We start from the raw sequence: 15208 nt of genomic DNA, 5'->3' as shown, positions 1-15208 counted from the left end.
TGTTCACTTAAACCGCACACAGGTAGATCTCATTTGAGTACATTTGCCATCTAATTAGCCACTGATGACATCACAGCCTCTCATTAAGGACAGTTCATCGAAATTAATACCCTTTTTTTTCACAAAAAAATTTCTCACGATGGCTATCAAAAAGTGGTACCATCGCTAGATTATGAACAAGCGAAATGATTAGAGACTTTGATGTCTTTACCACCACTAAATTTGCAAGTCGTACATTTTCTTTGTGTTGATACTCAATCCTGTTCCTCTTTCCGACTTTCCGAGTCCTGCTCTTTTAATGCACTTTTGTCATCTTGCTTTTTTTATTCTTCATAAATCCGCGGTGTAGAACCTAAACGTAATACATGAAAATTTAGCATATGACCGACACCAATTTTTAGGAAGCCTCAATATAAGTACAGGGGGTGTAGGGGGTACAAAGGGTACAATTGAAGAGCGCGGTATAACAACAGGCGCGTTCAAAAAAAATAGGGTGATTTAAATCCACGACGCCGGCAAGAGGACGCCGCCTCGCGCACGTTCGATTGCGCGCGCACGCAAATTTTTGCCGGCGTCCCATCTTGAAGACGACGTAAAAAACCATGAAATGCCGTCCTGAACAGGACGCGACGCCGGCTAGAAAAGCGTGCGCGCGCAATCGAACGTGCGCGATGCGGCGTCTTCTTGCCGGCGTCGTGGATCTAAATCACCCTAATTGCCGGGGTAGGGGGGGATTGTCCCAATCGTAGGTATCATTGAAAAAGGATAGTATCTGAAGATCCTTTAATAAGGAATTCGTTTTAGGGGCCAAGAGGGGTGCGCGCGCACGTTACCCAGGGCCGTGACGGAAAATGAGGGGGGGGGGACGATACAAGGGAGATGATAATTGGATAATTGGGGGGGATCACCCCCCAACTGGCTTTTTCTTTAAATCTAAAAAAATCAGATGTTAACCAAATCAGTGTTAACCAACCCTTTTCTCGTCTTCGTGACCTGTTACGTCACACGTGATGCCATCGCCGATGTAACCAGGGTTACATACACATTTGTCCATCATACAATATGCGTTAGGATGACAGGAACCACAGCCAACTGCAGTTACAAACAGGTTTCTAATCAACAGCAGCGAAGATAACCCTTCTATCGCTAGAAAGCGAGGCTTTTCAATGCCCAATTCAAGTCCGATAAAGAGGATAATAAAGCCATTATGAAACAAAGTTGGACTAAATTTGTCCGTTTTCTTTTATATGTTAGTCAGCTGCCATTTTGTCATAGCAAAATTCCTAGGGCCAAAAGACCAAGATATGAAAGTAAGAACTCGAATTCGACTTGAACTCGATGTATTATTTTCTTTTTTCATAGTTCGAAGGATTTTAAATGCTGTTTAAATACCTGCGCTTGTATCTGGAGCTGAAACTACAATAAAACAAGAAAGTAAAGAATTACGTACGCTTTGTAAAAAAATACAAAAGCGAGACTCGAAAAGATTCATGAGTGTCAATCACGACAGGGACCGTTACTTACCCTCACAGCTGAGCCCCTGCCAGCCACTCATGCAGTTACACCGATAAGTGCCCAGGCTCTCAGAACACGTCCCTCCGTTTTGGCAGGGGTTGATAGGAAGACATTTCGACTCCGCTGAAAGACAAATATAAAGGCTCTGCAACATCTGATAAAAAGAGGGATAAGCTCATTAGAGATCTGGTGTAGGTGTAGCGGGTAAGGTTTTCTCTCTGTTAAATTCTCTATTAGTAGAACCGAGCGCCTATGCGAAGTACAATTCTATTGAATTCATAGATTAGCTTTCCTGTGTAATTTCATATTTTACAGTACACGTGGTACTTACTGCCACAGTCCTTTCCAATCCAACCCACGTGACACGAACACTGGTAAGAGTCGCCCACTTCCACGCACGTGCCAGCATTTTTACAGGGGGAGGGGTAGCACGGGTCGGAATCTACCAGAAGCACGATCATATATATCTTATGTTATAAAAGGAGATTGCTGAGAAGAGGTAAACATTTCAGAAAGCAACAATCTCCTCCGTAATTTGCCCCTCCCGTATTTTTCCCTCCCGTATTTTGCCCCTCCCGTATTTTACCCCTCCCGTAATTTGTCCCTCCCGTATTTTGCCCCTCCCGTATTTTGCCCTATTTAAGACTGGCCATGTTCTGCACTAGATAAGCCCCCAAAAAAATTGGTTACAGCAAAAATGAAGATGATTCTGAAAGAATAAGACAAAAGCTTTATACTATTCCCCTCCCGTATTTTGCCCTATTTAAGACCAGCCATGTTCTGTACTAGATAAGCAGACAAAAAATGGGTTCCAGAAAAAATGAAGATGATGCTGAAAGAATAAGGCAAAAGATTCATATTATTCCCCTCCCGTATTTTGCCCTATTTAAGACTGGCCATGTTCTGTACTAGATAAGCCCCAAAAAAAATTGGTTACAGCAAAAATGAAGATGATTCTGAAAGAATAAGACTAAAGCTTTATACTATTCCCCTCCCGTATTTTGCCCTATTTAAGACCAGCCATGTTCTGTACTAGATAAGCAGACAAAAAATGGGTTCCAGAAAAAATGAAGATGATGCTGAAAGAATAAGACAAAAGATTCATATTATTCCCCTCCCGTATTTTGCCCTATTTAAGACTGGCTTTGTTCTGTAGGTAAGCAAAAAAAAAATTGGTTACAGCAAGAATGAAGATGATGAAAGTAAAAGACAAAAGCTTTATTTATAGCCGAATTCGTTGTTGCGCGACTGCGAATTCCTTGTCTCATTTGGAAATAGCGTGTAGTCAATCAACGGTCTAAACAAATCGATGACTTTAATGTGATTTTACTGTCGCGTCATAAACCATTTGACTGCACACAGCAAGAGAATTGATCGGTCACGGTGGTATGATTGACTACGCGCTATTCCCAGACGTGTCAAGAAAAGTAATTCACTAAAATTGGCAACCTTGGTTCTGGTAATAGGTAACTTGATCCATCAAGAAACCTTTTTTTAAATACACATAAAAGTGACATAAAATTGTCTTCTTAACTACAAACGAAGGGGTCCACCGGAGTCGAACTCATCTCATTACATGAGCAGGGTGAGGACCCCTCAGAAAACCCCCCTCCCTCTCCCCTCCTCCTCTGTCCTTGAAGTGAAAGGGCACAAAACGGATCTGTTCCGCCAAATATCTGTTCCGCAGCCCGTTTTTTTGCTGGCTGGAAAGATATGTTAGACCCCTCAGTTCCTGGGAAAATATCGTCCCGAATGGTTCTGCTGGCAAATTTGTGGAGTCGAACTAGTTGTGCTGGAAATATTTTTGGGGGCGCTGGAAGGGATGATTGAAAAAAAATCGTCCCGATCGGTTATAACGGGCAATAAAATGCATAACCACTGCTGGCTGGGAAGAAAAAGGAATGGTCCCTCCTGGGAAAAAGGAAATGATTTTTTTCCCAGGAACTTTTAAAATTGATATTTTCGGCATCAGAACATATTCCAACGACGAAATATGCCATTTTAACGTGTTTTGGGAATGGGGGCTAGTTGTGTTTCTTGGACGTGCTGTAATGCACACTCACGTTCGCAGTTCTTTCCTTTGTATCCTCTCTGGCAGGAGCATTCGTAGTCCTTCTCCACTTCAGAACACACCCCGAAGTTTTTACAGGGATTCACGTGGCACAAACTCTGCTCTAAAAGTAAAAAGATGCACAAAGACCGCAAGGGGCTCATAGACAATAAATACTTGTCGACAAAGTGGGATAATTTCACAATGCTAATCAAGGAGCATGGAGCTCATAGACAATAAATACTTGTTGACAAAGTGCGATATTTTCACAATGCTAATCAAGCCACCAAATCAATGCTTCCGAATAAAGCACACAACGCATTTTATTTTTTTTTATTTGGCTGATGCTCTTTAACAAAAAATAGTGATCAGACATCAAAGTGAAATCATGGATTGTAATATTGAGTTTTTCTTCCCTTGAAATATATATATTTTTTTATTTTAAAGCAAAAATAAAAAGCAACAACAACAAAATGACTAATAAGCTTAGAAGTAGTTTCTTGTATTGTATTCAATACAAGGAATAGGAAGTGGCTGATCGGCATTCTTTAAGCATGTCCTAGAGGCCTTGTCGAGGGCTTGTTAATATGCAGGCTACTTGCTCTTTTAAAAGCTCGAAAGCAGCCTTATATTGCTATACTTAGAACAGGGGCGGATTTAGTGGTGGGCAGAGCGGGCTCTGCCTCCCCCTTATCTTCAGATATTTGGCTTAAAAATAACAAAAGTAAAAGGAAATACGCGCAAGAACAGTAAATCCGCCCCCTCCCTGAAACCCTCGCCCCCCTCCCTTTTCGGAGCTCCTGGATCCGCCCCTGCAGAATGTGTAAATAAAGGTATCCATCTTTGTACAAACCTTCGCAGTGTGTGCCGTGGTATCCAGGAGGGCAGTGGCATCTGTATGTGTCTATCATAGCGGTACAAGACCCGCCATTGATACACGGATTGACATTACATTGACCGCTTGTCTTTGCTAAAAAATAAAAAAAACAGCAACATTTAAAACAATACATGATTTAATCACTAAATAGTCCCAAACGCAATCACGGAGCAAGGCTTAAGATCAAATCGAGAATAACGAATGAAGATTTTACCTATTTTTTTTTAGCATTTTGAGAATAAAAAACTATTACATTTACTCTCGGAGCATGCTCTGATACAATCAAATTAACATCAAATACAATTCCAAAATTATTTTCAGCCCCCAAATTTTCAGTTTAACGATCACTGCTCCCGTTCCATTCCTTATGTTGACAGGAGGCTCCTACTTTTAAGACGACCCGTAATCACTTGGATTAGGAGATATTGAGATGTTGATAATGAGTTTTCAACAATATCATCAGACTACACTTTTTTTTATAAAAACCATTTTTATAAGAACGTCCAGCCTGAGATTCCACCTAATTTTAAGAACATGCCGAGGCTCAGATAGCAGATTATTTTTTTATTTTTTTAGTCCTGAAAATGTAATAACAAAAAAATTGTAGTAACAACCTTATTATTGGTATTGATCATTAGTGCAATTCTCTTCCAAATAATTAATTGGGTGTTATATTCTTATATACATAAAAATTTAAGAACATCGTTAAGAACATATTCAGCCTTAAAATGTCCCCAAAATAAGTACAGGCCAGCCTCAACTGAAATTTAGACGTTCTTATAAAAGAAGAGTGTAATTTATACATATGCTTCCTTTTAAGTTAACAGTTAAGAAAGGTTCGATTAGTTACCTGGGAAGTAAAAGTGACGTGAGTGAGTGTGTACTCTTTCTACGCTTGGCACCGGTACAGGGTACGGGACGCGCTGAAAAAAGATCTCAGGAGGGGAGGGGACGGGAACCGGGACTTGCTCAGGAGGGGAACGTATAGGGACAGGGTAAGGGACATGTCTGACTTCAGCAGGGCCCCGAATGTAGATAGGGTAAGGGATGTGATGAATCTGACCCGGTCTAGAGACTGGGACGGGGTAGTAGAACCTCTGGATCATCGGTGGCTGACGCACGGGGACTGGGACCGGGTAGGGCATGGGCTTTATCTGAGGGGGGGAGGGCACGGGGTATGGAAAAGGTATCGGCACTTTTTCGATTTGTGGCGGGGAGTGGACTGGTATGGGGAATGGCACGTGCTCAACACGTGGGGGAGTATGGAAAGGAACAATGACGGGATGGATTCTGGGAGGTCCCTCCACAGGGACTGGAAAGGGGACGTGCTCGACCCGAGGGGGGTGGTTCACTGGTACCGGAAAAGGGATTGGAACGGGCCTTGGTGGACCCGGCATTGGGACCATATCGGGTGGGGAGAATCCTTCCACAGGGCTCTCCAGATGAAACCCAGGTCCGCCTAAATTCACTCCCATATTAATGGGTGCTGGGACGTGATTTACGTGAGCGATAGAGCCCGGAGGGACTGCCATTGGAAAATGGACCATACTATCAGGGCCCATTCCACCATATGATGGATCCATAACATGTAGGTGCTGCCCTGTCCCCCACTGGTGATGCTCGCCCATCGGAAAATGTCTTCCACCAATGTGGCCCCCGATGCCGTGGAAATGCCCGTATTTGGGTCCCATGAAGTGCACTGCCCCTGATTTGGTTCCATAGGAGGGGTCCATCACGTGATAGTGCCCGCCATTGCCGTACGGGTCCATTCCATTATAGTGCTCTCGGCGTGTTCCTGGTCCAAGATACAATGCATTATTCCAACCCTCACCAAACCCTCTATAATCTCCATAAAATGGAAAGCTCTGCTTTTTGTAATTGGGTGTTTTAAATAATCCCTTTGACCCGCCCTTGATTACAACTCGTTTCGTCGGACTGATGTCAACAAACTTTGTCCGGTCAAGTAATCGTTCAACGATTGAGCCCTTGTCAGGTTTAGAATGGTTCAGTTGTGTTGTGTTTTTCTTGTGTTTTCGCGTCGGTGGAAAGTTCACGACCGTTGTGAAGTTCGTATGATGTATCGATGTTCGTTTTGTTGTCCTGTCGTGCGGCGCGGGTGGAGTCGGTAATTTAATAACCTTTCTTTTATCGGCAGAATCTTCAACGACTTTCGACGTCGCAAGTAGTCGTGCAAGAGTCATACTACCGATGTCGGTTCGTTTGGTCGTCGGCGAGGAATAATCTGGCGAGTATTTGTCAAGTATGTTTAATGCTTTTGTAAGAAAACTCTCCGAGGAGTCGCCGGAGACCGTGCTGATGCATTCGAGACCTCGGCATTTCGTTACCCAGCCATCAGTAGGGTTAATTTCTTTAGCCATCTTGCTGGTTTCCCATTGTTTATTACCTGTTGAGGCGAATATCTTCTTCGTCACGGGTAAATGTTTCCTGTGTTTCCCATTGTGACCATTATTAGGGTTGCTAAAAAACACGTTTTTTAAATCATCCGGAGACAGGTCCTTTGGTTTAAGCGCAGGCTTTGACTTTGCACACACCAACGGCAAGAGTACTGCCACGTAGAAGATGATACGTATCTTAGGTGACATTAGTCTCATCCTACATAGGCAAGAATTCCTCCTTCTAGTAAGCAAAGACTCGAATCAGTTCAAGTCATGATTTCTAAAGCGAATTTTTGAAAACGAGAAAATGTCTTGAGGTTATTTGTTCCGCCATAACCAAAAAGACAAAAAAATGGTTTTGCGCGATTATGTCATCATTGGCAGATAAGTGGTTTGTTGTCTAATATTAATGTCGACGAAACAAGATGTCACCGTGCCCCTTTAGTAACTATAACAATTCTAAAGCGTTCAGAAAATTTAAAACCCCACACTGACCTTAAAAATGATTCAACATGATTCTAATTTATCTATTTTAATTTACTGAATCAAGAAATTAATTAATGTGAATGGCAATAATAATGTTTTCCTAAAAATGAAACTTCTCTTAGCTGCTCAAGTACATGAAAATAGGTCACTTGTAAATTTATCCAACCCGTCAATCAAATCAATTTTGATTAGGATCCTTCATTCTGCAAAAGTTCCGTTGCATTCTCTTTCCCGACTGGTGCAAGCAATGCCACTATTTCGTTCTAGTAGCACCACTGGTGAAAACACTATGTTTTGTGTTTCTTTAATAGTGATTAATCTTTTATTAGGTGAAATGATTTGCCACCGATTTTATCCATGCGAATCGACACTACAAGTAAAGGTCAAACTACAAGTTTATTTTTTACTGATTTTTTTTCCGTGTTCAAAATTTGTCATGGTAAAATAGTCAGTCTGAGGGCAAATATACAAACACATCAACAAGAAGATGCAAAGTTTTTTCTTTGTCACGATTGTTCTTTTCCAATCACTTGGAGTTTCAAGCCAAAAAGACTCCCACAATAACTCGCTGGAGGTACGCAAAACGACGAGACACCATCCACTTTCATCAAGAAATACGATAGATTACATATCACAAAGAAAGCCCCAGAATGCTGACGCAAATGAAAGAGTAAAGAGTAAAGAAGATGCAGGGTTTCTAAGCAAGCGCCAATTTATCCCCAGGATGTACGGAGGGGTTCCATACCTACAGCAGCAGTTCAATGATGAACAGATAGAAAGACCAGGAGACGAAGACGGTAGGTAGTGAAAATAGCTACCAGAAATTGATAATAGTGTCCACTTGATATTTGTTTTTACCATTTAAAGAAGCCCTGAAACGTACTTAATCATGAAGATAGCAGCACGGCTCTACACTCAACAATATCAATGTTATTGATTGTTTTGAAAGCACATAGGTTAAGTGTTGAGATGAAGGTTAGTTCAATTCAATCAAATGGGAGGCCTTACAAACTGGTGACAAACAGGGCGTCACCTGGGACAAACAATCTCAAATTGATGACAAAGTTTCTTGACAATAATTCACTGTAGTGGTGAGACTGTTTTAAGAAGGCTCGTTAGTAATTCTTTATAGCATTTTTTTTTATTTTACCCATTATAAAATTGACGTCTAGTAATCTCAAATCTCGTCCGATTTCATTCATGTTTTCGGATGATAATATTTAATCATCCGAATTTGATAGGCGATTTAAAGTTATTTAACATATGAACAGACCGGTATTTTCTTTCCAATGCATTTTCGAAAATAACCGATGCTTTTTTTTTTAAATTTCCGACGAGACATAACTATACTTAGGCATGATGGGGATCATGGTGGCAAGTCTAAACTGACCATCCATTTTTTTGTCCGCAAACTTCATTTTCTATCATTGCTTCGGGCAACATTGCGTTATCCTTCAATTTTTTTTAAAGATAGTAGATACACCTTTTTGTTGTTTTCAGCAAACGAAAGCTTAGTGGTTGTCTTCATATATACACAAAGGACAGACATACAGATTATTTCGATTAGACATGACCAAAGATCGAATTCGTACAATTATTATTTTCGAATCCTCTTGAAAATTCAATGTCTTCTCTTAAAAATCGACAAATAAGCAATTCCGTGCTTCCTCGTTTTAGTGGAGCTTAGGGGACCCTACAATACAGTTTCCCACCAAGTTCTGTCCCTATCCCGAACCAGTTCTCTTCCCGAGCAAAAAAACTTGCATGATCAATGGAACCCCCTAATTATTCATGTTATGGACCTGGGAGACATTTCTCTATTGTTATGTAGCAAGCTGATAACGCAATCTGGAAATAAGTTCGCTGCATATTTGCTGTTATTCCCTTACGAAATGTCTCTGCACGTGCAAATGTCTCCCAAGTCCACAACATGAATAGTTTAGAGGGCTTCCATTGAGCATGCAAGTTTATTTGGCTTTTTTGGCATTCAAATTATGAATAGCTTAAATATGGTGTAATATTGTATGATACTAAAAATGTAGTGTAAAAGAGAACTTATATCCTAATATATATTTACCTGATCTGGGTGTCAATTATCTTCCCTCCCTAAAGCACCAGCAAGAATGACCTTGAAGAATATGTCTTTAAATTAATTACGTATAAAAATGTACGAAAACAAGCAAATGGTGTGTCATGTCGGTAGTTTCTTGGTGATACGGAGCACCAGCACCAAAAACAAAGAACTTAGAACGAGACAATAGAATAGAGTACAAAGGCCTTGAGCACCAAAAACAAAGCTCCCCGTAACACCAAGGAATACCCGTCATGTCAGATTTAAATAACTTCCAAGAAATAGATACAGTGCCCTGAATACATAATAATCCACCTATATTTTAACTTAATCGTTGAAATTCGCGACGCCCTTTGTTCGTTGCAAGACGATCTATTGACGGTGGCTTAGTTTTCCTAGCTTTGTAGCCTACGGCTTGCACGTAGACGAGAACATGATCGCTAGTAATTTCCTCCGCAGGCCCTTGTGCCAACAGCCCGTGTCGTCATGACAGCAGGTGCATCCGCAAGAGGCATGGGTACTACTGCAGCTGCGCACCAGGATTTATAGGAAAACACTGCGAAGGTGAGAAATGATTTTCAAGAAAAAGTAGGATAGCACCAGAGTTAATAGGAAAAAAAAACTGCGAAGGCGAGGAATGATTTCCAAGAAACCCTTGGAGGAACGATTTTCAAGAAACATCAGTGATTAAAAAGCCTTTGAGAGTTGGAGGGGTTTAATTGAAGAGTGTTGAATTTTGACATAAAAGTATAACAGGAAATATTGTTTTGCATGTAAGATTACCATCACAAACATCACCACCACAAGTAGCATCGTCTCCTTTCAGAGATGACGGAAAAACCTTGAAAATACGCAATTCTAGATAGAGAAAGAAGACACAATTTCTTACAGTGGCCATCGGTTCCTTGTATTACGGACTGATTTTCAAAACACAAATTACGTGAGACAAAATGCACGGGATTTTGGCTTTTTAGATATTTTTTCCTTGATTATCCTATCGCTATGTATGGGCCCAGGGACGAAAAGCTCAAATGACACTAAACAAAGGTCGCATCAATGAAAAAAGTCGCATTTGATTTGAAATTTTCTGCCTTATTAGAAATGGGCTTATTTGAAGCGTAATGTAATGTTTTTCCGTCATGTCCTCCTTTCCATAATATTTGCTCTTGGTTATTCCCAACAGCTCGCAAGGAGTGTGATCCTGACACGTGCAAGAACGGTGGGACTTGCACAGAGGAAGCCCAGGGGCGACACTTGTGCACATGCGCAGTAGGCTTTCGCGGAGACAATTGCGAAGGTGAGTCGTGTTACTATCCAGCCCTTATTGTCGTACGCAACGCTGAGTATATCAACACTAGAGCCCCATAGAAGCCCTTATGCCTAGTGCACACCAGCTACAGCGCACGCACTCTTATCTCCGACATAACGACATGGACATAACGACATAAGAGAAAAAACAAGTTTTTTTTATTTTGTGTCACTATGTCCATGTCGTTATGTCAAGCTAAACATAGTGCGCGCGCCCATGTCGTTAAGTTGCTAGTTGCACTAGGCATAAGTGTTTATCCGAACGTTGTCATGTTATATGGTAAATCTTTCCTATTACCGTGTTTTACCAAACATTTTTCCCAGATTCCTGGACAACTTCCATATAAGGAGATCCATTGGTATACTACATTTTCAAATATTGCAATATTTGACTGTTTTGACCCTGCACATACTTTGTTATTCGAAATAGTACTGATGGAATTCCAGCGGGTACCATACGCCACTCATCTGAAATCTAAAAATAAACTTCCAATCACGGTTTTTTCCCTGTTTTAGCTTAGTACTCGGGAAGCATCGATTTAAACAATAATTCTCTTGGTGCTTAGTAAATAGTCATTTACAACGACAAGAACATATTGAGGACCCCTAATGGTCTTTGGCGAGCACCCAGTTTTTATGCGAGACAAAATATTTACGCGACACAAAAAATTGCGCGAGCATGCGAGCATTAGCCGAAAACTGCGAGCACATCGAAATTTCGGGGGACCATTCGGGGGCCCTATATTGGTTCTTTAATTTATTAGAACTTTGACTGTTTCTTGCCTGTAGAGCCTAGTAAGTGTCACCCTAGCCCGTGCCGCAATGGCGGCGAATGCAGTGAAACTGAGGAGGGCTACACGTGTCTGTGCCGAGAGGGCTTCCGAGGAAAGGACTGCGAAGGTCAGTGCTGTCATGTCATGTGATTTACAGAGTTGTGCAATACATTGGCTTCGTTTCTCAAGTAAGAGGACCAAGAGAACCTTTACATAAGTTGGTCTGCCTTAGAAAGTCTAATTAGAGACGAAAATTTAGCAGATTTGAAAACCAGTGCGTTGGGGGTACTAAAGCCGCAGTACTTAATTTCGACGGATGCGCAAATATCCGTAATAAAATACAATTCCAACTTCAGAAAATAATCAATATTTTCTGCCCCAGACGTCAAAATAGGCTTCAAGATGGAGATTTTATCATTAACACGCTACCCATGATACAGTGCAGGTTACGACAGATAGATAGTATGCAACCTTTCTTGACATACATGTAAAACCTTTGTGTAAATATCTCATCAGACTTAAACCAGTGTGATCCCAATCCCTGCAAGAACTCTGGCACGTGCTTCGAGCAGAATGGCGACTTTGTTTGTAACTGTCCGAAAATGTACCGCGGGAAAACGTGTGAAGGTAACAGCTTATCATTAATAACTGCTTCTGAAAATGTATAATTTGAAACATTTTATAGGGCTCCATGAATGTATAAAGAGGGTACCTTTACATACATCAAATTAAAAAATTTCTTGCAGTTGTTAGCGAATGCACAGCGGCTCGTTGCGTCAACGGAGGGAGCTGCCATGATACGGCTACCGGTTTCAAGTGCAAATGTCCGTTTGGTTACTTTGGAAACAGATGCGAAGGTAGGCGGTGTTAGATAGGAATGTTTGATAGGGTAAGGGTAGAGATCATGTACCCTTGGCCAAGGTTTTCATGATAGAGGAGAAGAACTAATAGGGCACTTGCACTAAGAGATCACGTGACCTTTCTGGGTGGCAAATTCAAAACAAAATAAACAAACAAAAAAATCAGCAATGACTGCGCCCGTCACACCAGAGAACGACGAATAAAAAAATCTAAAAAATTTCTTTATTTCTGGAAAAAAAATTCTGGCTTTTTTCCTAAGCGCTGAATAATTTGCTTTTTCTTGCTGTTATTTTACCGCTAAAAGCCTGAGCGCGCGCTAGTTTGCCACCCAAACAGTCACGTGATCTCCTAGTCCCTTATTAAACGGAAGAAGTGAATTAACAATCACATAAAGACCCGGTTCCTATTGAAAAAATCATAAAGCTTCGAAATCTAGCTTTAACAAACGAAAAAAGGTTGACACAGCTGTTAAAAATTATTCCTTTAATGCATCACGAGGGGCTGCCTGTGTTTAAGATGTGAAATACATTATGGGTTATTGTCATCGCACATGATGAATCATGTCTTGCTAATATAGTGCTACTTCTGGGACAATGGGAGGCGAATCTTTTACTGAAAATGATATATGCATTTAAGAAGAAACTAAATCACTTTAAAATCAACGATAAAGTAAATCAGTTCTACGAAAACGGTTTATTTCTTTTTACCTAAAGCTTTAAATAATTTATAGATGATACTTTTTTGAAACATTCTAACATATTTAAAAAAGCCAAAATACAAGTGCAATGCAAGTCGGATCACAGAAGGCCTCTATGATACAAGGCGGACATGATATCCCCTCTACAGTCTACTACAAGACTAAAACTGGACTTTATAGCTTATCTGCCACTTATGTCTCCACAGTCACTGCCTGCCAACCAAACCCGTGTTTAAACGGGGGACTGTGCTCAAGATTCGGGACCCAGCACTCGTGTCAGTGCGCCAGGGGGTATTCTGGGAAACACTGTGAAGGTATGATGTGGTAGCCATGGCAACAGAGAGCGGTATCTGGCATCCAGGTATGTAGAGCATGCGCACTTGAATGCATGCCTGCATGAATGCCAAGCCCTGCATGTTACAGCATGGCTGCTTACAGCTTGTACAGACAATGAGGATGCGAGAGACGGACTGATTGACATGAGCTTCTCTAGTCAATCAGCGAGGCCAAGAAATATTTGAGTGCAAATCAGATCACGAAGAAATCCCCCTAATTATAGCTCGTGTCAATCAAACTGATAGTCGTGTCAATCAAGCTGTGAATTTTGCATGCTGATTGATTGTTAAGAGAAAAAACTCAATGGCAAGAATTTTAAAAAGATTCTACAAAGCATGTTTTGTTAGTCTGCATGTATGCATGACTCCTACTAGGCCTAGTTCATACGCCGTTCTTTCCATGTGCCATTCCTAATGTAAATGCATGTAAATGAAGATGAAACATCAATCGCATGTTTGCATGCATCTACATTAGGAACGGCTCATGAAAAGAACGGCGTACGAACTAGGCCTATGCCTCCGTAAGGTAACACGGAAGTAGTGTACACACACTAGCTATTCCCTTATAGACAGCAGTAGCCAATTCTAACGACTCTCATAAATAGGTTTATGTTTTGTTTTCGGACATTTGGGCTCGGCTTGCATTCGCGCACCTTCTTTCTACCTTTTTTTTCACTATTTCGTGTGTGTACTTTTAGAGCACAGTCCTTGCGGCACAAGCATCTGTATGAATGGGGGCACGTGCGTGGACAACACCTTCACTAACAGTAGGTACGGGTTCGCGTGTGTGTGCCCTCGTGGATATACCGGCATCCTGTGCGAGAAACATCGCAAGCGTAACAAGGTGTCAGATGACGATGATGACGACGATGATCACTCGCATCATGATGACAATGATGACAAGTTCCATTACAATGATGATGATTATGATGCGGATGGCGACGATGACAAAAGACATAAAGTGACCAAATTTGGGAAAATTACAAAATCCGCGAAGAATGTAACAGTCAATAAAACTCAAAAGAAAGGTTCAGTTGCTAGGACCTCTATCAAGGGCCCAGTTGCTAAGGCTGTAAATAACACATCTGTTACTAAGGTCCTAGAAAAAACACTTGTTGCTAAGGCGTCAGGAAAGGAAATCAAAACTGAGGTTGCTAACGCGAATTATGTTGCTAAGGCCATTAAGAATCATGATAAAAAGGCTGTTATCAAATCCCGTGTTGCTAAGGCTTTGAAAAAAATGTAATATGTTCAAAATAATTTGCTTGAAAAAAAAAGCAAGTTTGTGCCAAAACAGTCAAGCGTGAAAAAAATTAAAACAGAATGCAAAATGTTGTACTTATTGTATCACTCGTAGAAGTCTAAGTAAAAGTGTCTTTCAACAATCCGATGGCTCTTGTAGTTCGAATAATTTAATGATCACAATATTTAAAAAAAGCTTCCTTAATTGTGTTTGATTTTGAGGATTATTTTTTCACTGCTCCTGTATTTTTTTTACCTCGACACAATGGAACAAGCAAGAAAGACAGGAGAGCTTTTTCTCGAAAAAAGATCTAAGAAAGGGGCGTGGGGTGATTATGGAAAATGTCTCTATGACGGATCTTGGGATGGTGGTCCGACACAACTCGCAACGCCCTTCCTATGAAGTAATTCATTTTAGCTTCACTGTGTATTTATCTTTAATACTTCTAAGATCCAATTCTTAAAATAACTGTTTGTAAGATACACAGTTACAAAAGAGTCTAATAAAAGCACTTGATTCTGAAAAGGTTTTCAAGAATTATGTTTAACTTTGATGTTATCACGTAATCTAAGAATATACCGCCCGCCCGCCCGGTG

The 15208-nt window shown here is 40.9% G+C and overlaps 2 protein-coding genes across 3 annotated transcripts; one reads left to right on the top strand and one right to left on the bottom strand.

The window, feature by feature from the left end:
• Window positions 1–189: 189 nt before the first annotated feature.
• LOC5505461 lies at window positions 190–7054 on the bottom strand. Its single transcript, XM_048733974.1, has 9 exons — window positions 6847–7054; window positions 5293–6237; window positions 4419–4535; window positions 3579–3689; window positions 1847–1957; window positions 1525–1638; window positions 1393–1416; window positions 974–1092; window positions 190–352 (listed from the first exon to the last, which is right to left on the bottom strand). The coding sequence occupies exons 1-9, from the start codon at window positions 7052–7054 to the stop codon at window positions 296–298; spliced, it is 1806 nt and encodes a 601-aa protein (XP_048589931.1). The 3' UTR covers window positions 190–295.
• LOC125573509 (adhesive plaque matrix protein 2-like) lies at window positions 6601–15147 on the top strand. 2 transcript variants are annotated; one of them, XM_048733976.1, is made up of 9 exons: window positions 6601–6702; window positions 8048–8121; window positions 9855–9959; window positions 10579–10692; window positions 11493–11603; window positions 11993–12103; window positions 12223–12333; window positions 13241–13348; window positions 14068–15147. In XM_048733976.1, the coding sequence occupies exons 2-9, from the start codon at window positions 8049–8051 to the stop codon at window positions 14613–14615; spliced, it is 1281 nt and encodes a 426-aa protein (XP_048589933.1). In that variant the 5' UTR covers window positions 6601–6702; window position 8048; the 3' UTR covers window positions 14616–15147. The 2 variants fall into 2 exon arrangements, with proteins under 2 accessions (XP_048589933.1, XP_048589932.1); XM_048733975.1 differs by lacking the exon at window positions 6601–6702 and having other exon boundaries at window positions 7585–8121.
• The last annotated feature ends 61 nt before the right edge of the window (window positions 15148–15208 follow it).

Source organism: Nematostella vectensis, chromosome 11 (genome assembly GCF_932526225.1).
Source record: "Nematostella vectensis chromosome 11, jaNemVect1.1, whole genome shotgun sequence".
In the NCBI taxonomy this organism is placed as follows: domain Eukaryota; kingdom Metazoa; phylum Cnidaria; class Anthozoa; order Actiniaria; family Edwardsiidae; genus Nematostella; species Nematostella vectensis.
The sequence above is the reverse complement of the archived record's forward strand: the minus strand, read 5'-3'. Positions and strand labels throughout refer to the sequence as shown.

What these genes read in the sequence shown, in the direction of transcription:
- LOC5505461 (XM_048733974.1), bottom strand. Translation starts at nt 7,054, where the DNA reads ATGAGACTAATGTCACCTAAGATACGTATCATCTTCTACGTGGCAGTA. An exon ending in GAAGATATTCGCCTCAACAG is followed by an intron (nt 6,238 to 6,846) that starts GTAATAAACAAT and finishes ATCTTGGACCAG; the next exon opens with GAACACGCCGAGAGCACTAT. An exon ending in AGCTCCAGATACAAGCGCAG is followed by an intron (nt 1,093 to 1,392) that starts GTATTTAAACAG and finishes TTGTAACTGCAG; the next exon opens with TTGGCTGTGGTTCCTGTCAT.
- LOC125573509 (XM_048733975.1), top strand. Translation starts at nt 7,812, where the DNA reads ATGCAAAGTTTTTTCTTTGTCACGATTGTTCTTTTCCAATCACTTGGA. An exon ending in AAGACCAGGAGACGAAGACG is followed by an intron (nt 8,122 to 9,854) that starts GTAGGTAGTGAA and finishes TTTCCTCCGCAG; the next exon opens with GCCCTTGTGCCAACAGCCCG. An exon ending in TCGCGGAGACAATTGCGAAG is followed by an intron (nt 10,693 to 11,492) that starts GTGAGTCGTGTT and finishes TCTTGCCTGTAG; the next exon opens with AGCCTAGTAAGTGTCACCCT.